The sequence below is a fragment of the Terrapene carolina genome, unplaced genomic scaffold, assembly GCF_002925995.2.
Source record: "Terrapene carolina triunguis isolate 2854851 unplaced genomic scaffold, T_m_triunguis-2.0 Scaffold633, whole genome shotgun sequence".
Classification (NCBI taxonomy): Eukaryota; Metazoa; Chordata; order Testudines; family Emydidae; genus Terrapene; species Terrapene triunguis.
Window position 1 is genome coordinate 579150 of NW_020664984.1, and position 12094 is coordinate 591243.

Genomic DNA, 12094 nt, shown 5'->3' on the forward strand with positions numbered 1-12094 from the left:
TATTGTTATACTTTTTTAAAATACACAAATACACCCATTGCCTAAATTAAACACTTTTGTGCCATTAGAGTCTAAATATTGCACTGTACATTGGGTTTTTTGGGACCAATTTTTTTTCCTTAGCAGTTTTCCAATGATTTTTTTTTAAAATTTCAATTTAATAGAACAGTTCTTGTACCACAAAGTTTGAATTTATATAGACATAAAGACAGTCTGCAACATTTTTTTAAGCAGATTACTAAGAGCGTTGACCTTTGCTTCCTGTGCTGAAATTATACTTATAGAATCAGAAATAGTTTCCCCATTAATTTAGACAGCTGCATATCCTGTATATCTTTTAGAGTTCTTATGGTATGAGCTACCATTTGTAAACCAAACTTTTTTTTCCCCCAGAGGCATAGCACTTTATTTACCTTTTTTAACTAACTTTGGTTCAGTTTTTGGAAGTGGGCATTTATGCTTCTTTCCTTCCGTCAGGAGGGCATAAGGTAACATTACTGCTTGTTTGTTATTTTTATAAGTAACTTTTTTGCTAGTTAACATTAAGGTCCATTTGGCCATTCTGGTATTTGATACTTTTTTTCCCCTGCGGTTTTTCTGATAAAATGTACTTCGGGGAGAGTGAGGTGTTTGGAGGGGCTGTGCCAGTAGTCAAAGCAAAAGCATCAATGGCCCACACAGCAGCTAAACATTTTTTTCCACAGATTCCAAACTGCTGTTGCGTAGAGGTTAATTTTTTAGACTTATATGCTACCGGTATTAACTTTTTATTGGTTTTTCGCATCAATACCATCGCTAGACTGCATTGGATTGCTGCCAACTTAATTACAAACGGCTTGTTTATCTCTGGGAATTTCAATGCTGGAGCTTGCATTAGGGCTTGTTTTAAATGACAGAACGCTCTTTTTTGGGTTAGGCCCCCACTTTCAGTCTACATTTTTTTTTTTTTTAGTAAACACCACAAGGGTCCAGTTATAGGGGCAAAATTCCAGATGTGTTTTTTTAAATAGTTAAACCCTCCTAACATCACCCTCAACACATGAAAATTCTTTGGCCTTGGGAAATTTATTAATGATTTTACCTTTTGTTGATTTACCTGAATTTTTTCTTTCCGTAGGCTCACCCCCAAATAATTTACTTTTTTTTGCACTTGTTGGGCATTTTTTTTTATTAGCCTTGAAACCCGTTTTCTGAATGAGTTTTAACACCTTTTTAGTTCGCTCAGTCGCCTTTTTAGTGTGTCCCCCACACTAATATGTTCTTTACATTGGAGCTGACTTTTTTTTAATTCTTTTTGGAGAATTGATCCAGCATTCGCACCACATGTTGGTGCGCAATAGCCGGAGCGCAGTGTGGGCCCCGGGGAATGTTTTTAAATAAGTACGGTTGTTCCTTACAAGTGAACGCAAAGTGGGCCCAAGAATCGGGACGCAATGGGATAGCGAAAAAACAATTTGCCAAATTTATGACAGAGAGCCATTTAGGGGCCCTCTGTACTTGAGGTAGATCTGCTACTACTGGTGCCATGGGGTGTGTGTGTGTGGTGTGGGGGGTGTAGCTTTATTAATTTGTCTAAAATCCACTGTCAATTTTTAATTTTTTGAGGCTTTTAATACAGGCCAAATTGGGCTATTGTATGCGGAATTTCCCTTTTTAATTACTTCCTGTTGTTCTAATTATTTTTTTTAATTCCTGCCTCTGCTTGCACAGGTTATTTGTCTCTGTGGTGGCAAGTTATTCCCCACGACTTTATCACGGGCTGCGATTTTTACCACATTTTGCTTGATTTTTAATGTATACAACGGGAAACTCCTTTACCCACACATTCGACTGATCCACTATAATCTTTTTCACTGCTTCTGCAGTGCCTATTTTTGGAATGTCCCCTGCTGTCAGGATGCTTTCCGTCCAGCCAGGCACACGCCACAGAACTCTATTGGTTAAATCCAAAACGAACCGATTTCTTTTTTAAAAAGGGAGTTCCCAATATTACTAGCTTAGGCTCCTGATCAATCTGACGCATTTGTTTTTTACAACAAAAATCCCCACCCCGGGTAGAGCTATTCTTACTGAATGATACATTTTTTGGGTCACTCCTTCCCCAATAAAGGAGGCTGCTGTAATAATTTCGGACATATATCGAGTTAAAATACAACTTTTAGTTACAATAGTTACACCAGCCCCACTATTCAATAGGGCAGCTTTCGGTTCATTTGTTTTTACAATGACAGTTGTCCGAGGCCTCCCGTTTGAATTCCATTTTAATTTAGTTTCCATTTCCCACTCCCGAGGACCCATTTCCAGTGGGAGCAACTTGCCATGGGGGCGTCCCTACAGAGCAGGTGTTTTTGAACCCTCAGCTTCCATAGCTGCATCCCTTTTTTGCTCCTTAAAACATTTTTTTTTTATTCTTTGCATTTTCTTTTTATTAATTCATTAGTACGTTTTCCATTGTACTTTCCTTAATTTTAAATACCTCCAGGCCATATTTCAAATTACATTTACTCCGTTTGATTATTTCACCCTCTACCTCTTTGGGGTGGGGTGTTTCGTCCTCTACCACGGCCTCTTCCTCTCTCACGGTATCCTGATTTAGAAGCACTCTTATCTGAATATGTTATTGCTTTAACAAAAGGTACCCTAGGTTTCAATTCTTTTACCTGGCTTCCCCCTTTCATCATGTGTTGGCATACTATCCAGTGCTCCATGCACCCATAACAGTTAACCCCTCATCCTGGCCTGCTTGGTTTACCAGATTAGGAGACATTGCTAATACATTTTTGTTCAATCCTTTAAACACGGTATTTCACAATTCCCTCTGATTCAAATCAACTGCCGTTAAAGAATCAGCTGTGACAGCTCTGGTGACCTCTGCCCTGGGATTAGTCAGCGGTTGTATTTCTTCAGCCAATAATCTCAGTGTTATTCTCTTTAACAGGTAATCCCTGGGTGAATTTCCAGACTTCATGTAATCTGTACTGGATAACACCTTCATGGGTTTTTGATCTTTTTTTTTTTTAAACAGCATAATAAATCATAGTACACCTCTACCCCAATAGAATGCTGTCCTCGGGAGCCAAAAAATCTTACCGCGTTATAGGTGAAACCGCATTATATCGAACTTGCTTTGATCCGCCGGAGCGCACAACCGCACCCCCCCCGGAGCGCTGCTTTACTGCGTTATATCCGAATTCGTGTTATATCGGGGTAGAGGTGTATCAGTTGGTGTCCTTCTGGCTGCCCGCCCAAAGCATTTTTCACTTGATTTACTGCCTGTCTAATTTTTCCAGTGGTAGATGCCCTGATTAACCTCTAAGCTTCATCCTTATTTAAATTCTTTGTTCCTCCTAATTCTGCCCACTGTACCAGCCATGTAGCTAATTTTTTTATATTCACTAGGCCCAATGACTTTACCATCAACTGTAAGTCTGATGAAATCGCAGGAATTATTTGTGTCTGCTCTGACCGTATCTCCCCCGGTCTTAATGGTTGATCTCCGTTCTACCACTGCTACAGACTTTTCTGGCTTAGGCTCTTCCAGCCAGTTTCTTATTTCTTTTCTTAACTTAGCATAAAGCCCCTCTCAAGGTTGGTCAAATTCCCTTTTCTTCTGACCCCCTTGCAGATTTTCTTCATACTAAATATCATTGGAATCCAAATTCAAATTTTTTTTCTTTTTGACACGCAACTTGCAGCTCCTGTATTTTCACTTGCTTTTTTAATGCTGCTCTAGTTTTCAGGCGCCAACTGTGAGAAACGCTTGCGATTTTCTCTTCTTTTTCCTTAGTCAAATCCCGAATTAACTGTTTCATTTCTGTTACTTGCCTGGTCTACACTACGACTTTAATTCGGATTTAGCTGCGTTAATCCGAATTAACCCTTCACCCGTCCACACTACAGAGCCAGTTAATTCGAATTAAAGGGCCCTTTAAATCGATTTCTGTACTCCACCTCGACGAACGGAGTAGCGTCAAAATCGATTTTGTTAATTCGAATTAGGGTTAGTGTGGCCGCACACTACCGAATTAATGTGATTAAAATAAATGGGGTAGTGTGGCCGCACACCACCGAATTAATGTGCTTAAAAACCGAATTAATGTGCTTAGTGTGGCCGCGCACAATCGAATTTATACAACCTGTTTCCCAAATTCGAATTATCTAAATTCGGATTAATCCTGTAGTGTAGACATACCCTTAGTAGTCTAATTTATCTTTGTCTGCTTTAATTTTTTTCCAATCCATCATTCTTTTTTCCAGTTCCCTAGTTTGTTTTCCCAATTGTTCTAACTGAGTTTGCATTATCTGTGCCTGCCTCACTTCCCGTTCCAAATTTTCCTGGCAAGTTTTAAAAGTCTCTTGTAATGTTTGTAACTCTGCACAGACTTCCCCCTTACATGCAATTGCCTTTTTTACAATTTGCCACAACAGCCATACTACGGCCGTTTGCTTTTACTGGCATTAGGCTTGTACAGCCGTACATATTTCCCGAACATGTTTTCTAAGGTATCAAGTGTTATATCAGGTTCCACCGCAACTTCCATCCAAGGGCAGGTCCCAATAATCTCCTTCTCTAACAGAGAGGGGGCTTTAACTTTAGTCCACTGGGGTGCCTTGTCCACCCCTTTACTTCTCTTCTTTAACAGCATTTTAAACATTATTACACTAACACTACTTGGTATCTCCCCACACGTTTTTTTGGGGGGGGGAGGGTTGTTTTGTTTTGTTTTTTTTTACAAATTTCACAAATAAGGACTCTCCCTTATTAGTTGTAAATAAGGACCCCCCCTGCCAACACTGTAAGACCCCATCTCGAAATCTGGCACTCCTTAATATCTCTGCATTCTCCACCACTTGTTAGACCCACAACAGAGGTCTCCCTATGGGATGGGGAGCAGGCAGATACCGGACAGTGTTGGTATACAATACTCTGGATGCTCTTTATTGATTACAAAACAAACTCACTCCACATTCACACCCCAAACATACTATACCAGAGTCCAAAGGTCAGAACGGTCCCGATGGCCAGTCAAGGTGCCTTCCGTCAGGATAAGATCATAAGATGCGGGGAGCCGGCAAAACCACATCTATATCCACCCGGGACTCTGGATCCATAAACGACTCCGATTTGCAGAAATCATGGGCATCCATTTATAGTCCATTCTCTCGCGTCATCGGTTCTTTGCCTTTGTTTACTAGGCCTTCTACCCACACAATTCCAAAGAGACAATCCTGGACGGGCCACCATCATTCAAGGCGTGCCAGTGCCTCCAATTCTTATACAAATTTTACATCAGTCCAGCTGGTGTTATTTCCTTTTCTAACAATTTTCTGTATTTTTCTCAAAACATAAAATCGTTTTTGCACAAAAAGTTCTAATAGTCCTTGGAACACACACATTCATGTCAAGCACGCGTCATTCATACCAGGCCTCAATAACCTATAACATATTACATGGATATATAAATCACAATGCATGTGTGTGTGTGTGTGTGTGTGTGTATACACACACACAAGCTGCTTGTTAGTTACATTAGTTACATACGTTAGCTGCTCCTGTTGGGACAGAGAGAGATGGATAGCTCGATCAATCTATCTATCTCCCAACAAGGAGCAGCTAACGTCCCCCGAAATCTCACTTCTCCTGTTGCTTTGTCATTGGCACGAAACAGCCTGAGAGCAGAGGATGTCCTGGGAGCGCCCCCACACCTCGCGTTAAGTCAGGAGAAAGGGACAAGCCGTTCTGAGCAGGTATTACCAATGCACTGCAAGAGCCGTCCGTCACCGGCTGGAGGGATGTTACTGCTGGACAGAACTGTCCACCTCCACTTCGCTTTGCCCCAGAGGAAGGGACGGAGGAAAGTCAACGCAGGTGGTGGCAGGGGAACAAGGTGGGAGGACTATGGAGAAAGCCGGGCACAGGTTTTCAGACAAATCGTTTATTTGCTGAGAAATGCAGTTCTGGTCGACCCGGGAGAAGCACCTGGAGGTGGGTCCGATATCTCCCCTAAAGCGGCTGTGCAGGGGAAGAGCAAGTCCTGTTCTTCCCCTGCACAGCTGGGACTAGCAGATAGGAGCCCCGAGCAGGGGCGCTCGGAAGATCGGACCCACCGCCACCTCTGGGAACCTCTTGCGGCTGCAGGAAGTTCCGGGGCCGGCTCTGGTCTCCAGACAAGGTGTGTTAGAACCTGTGCCGTTTTGTTAAGTCTGACTGCCAGGAGGAACGCACCCTCACACCGAGTCAATAGGGCAATCTGATCCTCGCTCTCCTTTAGTACTAAGGCTCCATTCATCCAGGGTTCACAAATGGATCAACCGACATTATAAGCATATTACAGACCTGGGGCATGTGTGTTATACATGGTTGTAAGCCCATGTCATTAGCAACCTACTGACCTGCTGGACTCTGTAAACCTCTGTAACAATTAACCAATTATTACAATATCTATTAAGCATTTATTAACCCTTTATAAAAGGAACCTTTAATCCAAAGGGCGCCCGTTTCCTCTGCAGCCCCACCTCTTCTTTGCCCTACTCGGTCAGACATTTCGGTTACATCTCAAGTTCTTGGGGGCAGAGACCTGTTTTCTCTGCCTGTCACCCAGCACACTTGTGGGCCCTATAACGTAATGATGACAGGTACCTTTTGGGTACCACTGGAAGATTAAGGGTGGATATAATTATCATGGATGGATGGATAGATATGATCGATCTTGGCTATTCCAAAGGACGGAGAAAAAATAAAAACCTGACAGAAAGACAGGGATCCTGGCTCTTCTGAATGACTGACAAAGACCACGCTGTCCCAGCATCCAGCCTCCCTCCCTGACAGTCGTCCGTGTTCCTCCAGCTGATGATCAATTGGAGCCAGTTTCTGAGAGTTAAGTGCTCACCAGGGTGTAATCGGCGACAATGAACAGCTCCATGTACTTCAGGGTCCTCCAGGTGTCTCTCTTTGCCTGCACAACAAATCGCAAGCGTCACGAGAAAGGAGGAAAAGGAAGCAAGTGCAACAGACAGGACTCAGTCCAAATTCTCAGCAACCCCCAATCTTGACATTCAAGATCACGTGCATTGAACAGTGATGGGGAAACGTTCAGAGAGAGGGAAACTGAGGCACAGAGCAGCAAAAAAAAATCTTGGCGGCTCAGATGCAATTTGCTGATCTGTAACAGGACCGTAACACCAACGTTAACCCCCCGTATCTTGCGGAACCCGCTATGGGATCTTTATTGACCAGCGTTCAGTTTCACGTTTCATCCAAACCAGAGCAACCTTTAACACCGTGCTAGTGAACTGGGCTCCATCCCAGCCCAGAGGGAAGAACGCCAGCTGCTGATCCACTAGCACTGCTTCCTGCTACATTTGTTTCCCCCTTAGAGAGCTCCCGTCCAAGCACAAACCAGGTCTGACCACGGTTAGCGTCTACAAGCTCACCGCCCACGGTGGCACGACCGCAGGAGGGAGCGGTTATCACACCCTGCTTTATACGGACACACAGGGGGAGCTGCCCACAGCTCTCACCTGCCTCCGCACAGGTAAGGACCATTTAACAGGGCAGCAAAAGGAAAGCAAAGACTTACCCGCCGATGTACCGGCCTGACGAGTCTGGCAATGTCAGCTATACTGCTTCCTAACAGGCCGCTATGCCCACAAGTCCCGCCTTCGACTGGCAAGTGCTCTGCCCTATAGAGGATGTGATGCTCAGGTTCCGGGGTCCCCAGGGGTTTCAAGTAGTAGCTGTCGTTGGCATTCAGCACTATCAGGCCGCTGGCAATGAAGAGAGGAGAGACGTGAATGGAAAGGGAACAAGCCAGTCACTTTCTGCACACGAGGAGTTCAAGGGCAACTCTGACCAAGTTAACCAGGGGAGCAGAGCAGAGACATGCCCTGAGAACATGCACGAGGGCTCTGACCCAGCAAAGCACTTATGTGTGGGCCTAGCTTTAGAACGTGAGCAGTTCCGGTAACTTCTAATTACACGTTAACGTCATGCGAGTCACTGAAATGCTGTGCTGGATCGGGGCCCAACACAACAGCCTGTTGGCGTGCAGTCTGTGGGCACTCACTGGATTAGTACGGATCAGGCACAGAGTGGCGTGTGCGCTTTACAGCTGCTACAGGAAAGGGGGGGCGTCAGGGAGGACTTTGAAAGGGAAGGCAGGAGTTGCTTGGCAAGCGTTCCCTGGGGGCTGTTAGAATCATAGAATCTCAGGGCTGGAAAGGACCTCAGGAGGTCATCTAGTCCAACCCCGTGCTCAAAGCAGGACCAACACCAACTAAATCATCCCAGCCAGGGCTGTGTCAAGCCGGGCCTTAAAAACCTCTAAGGAAGGAGATTCCATCACCTCCCTAGGTAACCCATTCCAGTGCTTCACCACCCTCCTAGTGAAAAAGGTTTTCCTAATATCCAACCTAAACCTCCCCCACTGCAACTTGAGACCATTGCTCCTTGTTCTGTCATCTGGTACTATTGAGAACAGTCTAGATCCATCCTCTTTGGAAACCCCTTTCAGGTAGTTGAAAGCAGCTATCAAATCCCCCCTCATTCTTCTCTTCTGCAGACTAAATAATCCCAGATCCCTCAGCCTCTCCTCATAAATCATGTGCTCCAGCCCCCTAATCATTTTTGTTGCCCTCCGCTGGACTCTTTCCAATTTTTCCACATCCTTCTTGTAGTGTGGGGCCCAAAACTGGACACAGTACTCCAGATGAGGCCTCACCAATGCCGAATAGAGGGGAATGATCACGTCCCTCGATCTGCTGGCAATGCTCTTACTGATACAGCCCAAAACGCCTAGGGGAAAGGGTGGCACAAGTCAGAAGTGGGTGTGGGAGACAATGCGAGCGGGCGAGAGAAATTCAGATGGAGGGTTAGGGCAAGGGGCAGGCATTTGGAGAGATGGGACAGACAGAGATGTGGGAAGAGATGCCGATGGACCAGCGAATGAATAAACAGCCGTGAATAAATGGATCCAGCAATTTCATGCCTTGGAAAGGAACAGCTCGCTCTGCAGCTAGGGGCCTCGCTCGCTCCTTACTGATTTGATCTGAACCGTTTTGGCGCACCGACAGTAACAAAGGACTCACGCGCTAGCTCATCCCCTGCCCCGCCCCAGCACGCCCCACCAGGGAAGCTGCACAACCAGCTAGATCATGCAAACTCTGAGCTGCTGACAATGCAGGGCCTAAACCAGGAATCTGGTGCTCACACAAAGCCATTTACCCCAAGCAACCACAGCAAGCCAGGGCACATGCCTGAGCAAGAGAGTGGGCCCAGAGTGCTGGAAAACAGACCCCTGCAGTCAGCAAAGACCTTGGCATCTTTATGGCACAAAGGAGAACAAACATCAAATGAAATCCCCCAGCTGACGAATCCTCCACCGCTGTCTCGGTCAGTTGCAGGAATCCTGTGTCAGATGAAAGCCGACACCCAGGCCGTCCAGCTGAGGGGCTGGCCCCACCGTCCATAACATTCCCGCATCAAATCGAAATCACATGTGCGCATAGCTGGGCGATTACTTCACCTGCTTGGATTGTTTAAGATGTGGCTCAGAATCTGCCATGTCCTTAATCCTCCTGCTGTCGCCAGAGAGCGGAGGGCAGCGCTGAACAATAGGGTACAGTTTCTCCTCCTCCTGAGCCATGAAGGCTGGAAGCCCTGCCAGATTTCATTATTTAACCACCTAGGCATTCGGACGCTGATCCCCAGCTCTTCCACAGTGCTTTCAAAGGAGGTCGGTATCATTAGCTCCATTGTACCGATAGGGAAACTGAGGCACAGAGTGGGAAAGTGATTTGCCCAAGGTCACCCTATAGGCCAGTGGCAGAGCCAGCAATAGAAATAGGTGATAGGAAGCGCAGGACTTCTAAGCCCCAGTCCAGAGCGCTATCCACTAGGCCACATTGCCCTCATGCTCCCAGTGATGAGTGAGAGGCAAAGACCTAGACAGACAGACCAATTGTTTAGACGGCCTCCCCCTCAACCCTCCTCACTTTATCTAAAGTGCTACCAACATCAGCCATTGCTATTGGATCTGCTGGTAAATTTCCACACGGCTCCAGCCTTGGGAGACAGCTCCATCCTCACCTCTAGCCAGTCACACGGATTCTGCCATTAGGGGCCGTGCCTGGCACGTTGGCCTTTTACACCAAAACGGCAGAGGGGAGTTAAATCGCAAAGCGAGCCAGTTCCACAGGAGATTCCCGACCCATCCGATCAGCTGTTGCTAGAGAAGATTGTTTATAGCGTGCCCGGCACTTTACTGACAAAGAGCCCCGTGCTCCAGTGCCCTGCATTTTGCATAGTCAATTACATCAGGGTAGAGCACCTGTAACAGACTCCCAGGTCAGAACGGTGCCCGAAGGCACAAAGCAATGGAGAAACGGGGCCAAAGTCTCTAGCTAGCCATCCAGCTTCTTATGCTGTGTCCATCACTGTGGCATCAGGGCAACTGCGTCCAGATGATCTTACAGTCTTGTCCACAGCAGCGTCCTTTGCACCAGTGCACCTGACTGGGGCAGGGAAGCGATGAAAAAAAATCAAGTGGATATTCATCGGCTTGGCCAGGAGGAACAAGGACCTTGACTACGATGCATGAACTGTGCTTTCCCTGCCGGGAGTTCCCTCCTCCATTGTGCGACACAGACCGAGCCCGCACCCTGCCCCCAGTTCCCCCTCCACCCGCATGCCAAACTCTCCTCCTTACCTGATCCCCGAGCAGGTGCTGAGAACCACCCAGGAGCCCTGGTACCCTCGCACGTGGCCGTGGTAATAACAGTGATCCTGGGAAAAGGGCAACAGACAGCAGTGATTGGCTACCGTTGGCCATCAGACAGACAGACCCTGCCGCTTGCTACTCCCACCCACTGTTCGGTGACAAACCAACCCGGCTATGGCCCCAAGCCAAGACTAAATCATGTCACTTGCCAACCCACTGCATCTAAGGGCGGGGAATTAAACACACCTTGTCTGCGCCCCCCGTAGGCCATGTGATGGACTGCACCAAATTCAGCCACCTGTCCTGTCCAGGCCCAATCGCACTCCCATCAAAGGCAAGGAGCGTTTCGCCATTGACTTCCAAGTGAGCTGGACCAGGGCCCCCGTAGTGCATCTGCCCAGGTGACCAGAGCTCTCTCACTTAGAGCACCTTGCTCCTGTAGCTCTGGGCCATACACGAGGCAGCCCGAAGGGGAAATAATCCCCACCCCAGAGAATAACCCCACCCAGCTGCGAGAACAAAGCCAGACTGACCACGAGTCTGGTTCCCAAAGGTCACTGGACTTGGGCCTCCTGGACTGAAGGGAGGGGGGGAGCAGAACAGGGGGCCGGAGCTGCCGTCTGCTGCGTGTTTCTCTTTCCCTGGGACGGGAGGTGCTGTATCCCGTCCAAGAGACACAGGCAGCCGCGTGCTGCTCGCATTCCTAACGCTACATGCATCAGCCCCGCTGTCAGGGAAAACAGGTCACCCCGGCTGCTCACACAAGCAGGCCCATGGCGAGCCGCGTTGGGAGGGGAGGGTGTCCGGTTATCAGCCTCGGAGGCCTACGTCTGCACATCGGGGGCCCCTGTTTCAAAGCAGGCAGCCTCAGTGCAAAGCTGTCTGGGGGCTGGACTGTGCCCACGCGCGGGGGGCTTGGGGCAGAGCTGCCCCTGAGAGAGCTGCACCCACAGCGGAGGGGAAACGAGATCAGCGGGATCTGCACGGGCCCGGCCAAGCGAACCTGAGCTTCGGGGAACACGCTTTCGGCCGACCTGGCATCCCAATGTCATCACACCACAACCCCCGCCCGGAGGAGCCTGCCCCCAGCAGCCTGGCCCAGGGAAGGGAGGAGAAGCAGGGCTCCATGGGTCTGGAGAAACCATGCTCGGGCCAGCTTTGTGATTTGGGGTGTGGGAAATGAGTGGGGGACAGATACCCTGAGGACAGGCTGCTTAGACTATCACACGTTAGACATGGAGGGATGATGCCCTGGTGACAGAGTATCTTAAAGAAAAATAAAGAGAGAGAGAGAGAGAGAGAGAGACTTAATATTGAGGCTCTAACAATGACAGCAAGGGTGTGGTGGATGGGGCAGCCTGTGGCCCCATCTCCCC

At 47.6% G+C, this 12094-nt stretch overlaps 1 protein-coding gene across 1 annotated transcript in view; it reads right to left on the bottom strand.

Annotated features, from left to right (window-relative positions):
• LOC112108278 (disintegrin and metalloproteinase domain-containing protein 33-like) overlaps nucleotides 1–12094 on the bottom strand; it is a 74585-nt gene that overhangs the window by 20617 nt on the left and 41874 nt on the right. Inside the window, exons 5-7 of the mRNA XM_026659541.2 lie at nucleotides 10707–10783; nucleotides 7581–7767; nucleotides 6891–6956 (exon numbers count right to left, since the gene is read on the bottom strand). Of these exons, the coding sequence (XP_026515326.1) occupies nucleotides 6891–6956; nucleotides 7581–7767; nucleotides 10707–10783 (330 nt within the window). The remainder of the gene's footprint in view (nucleotides 1–6890; nucleotides 6957–7580; nucleotides 7768–10706; nucleotides 10784–12094) is intronic.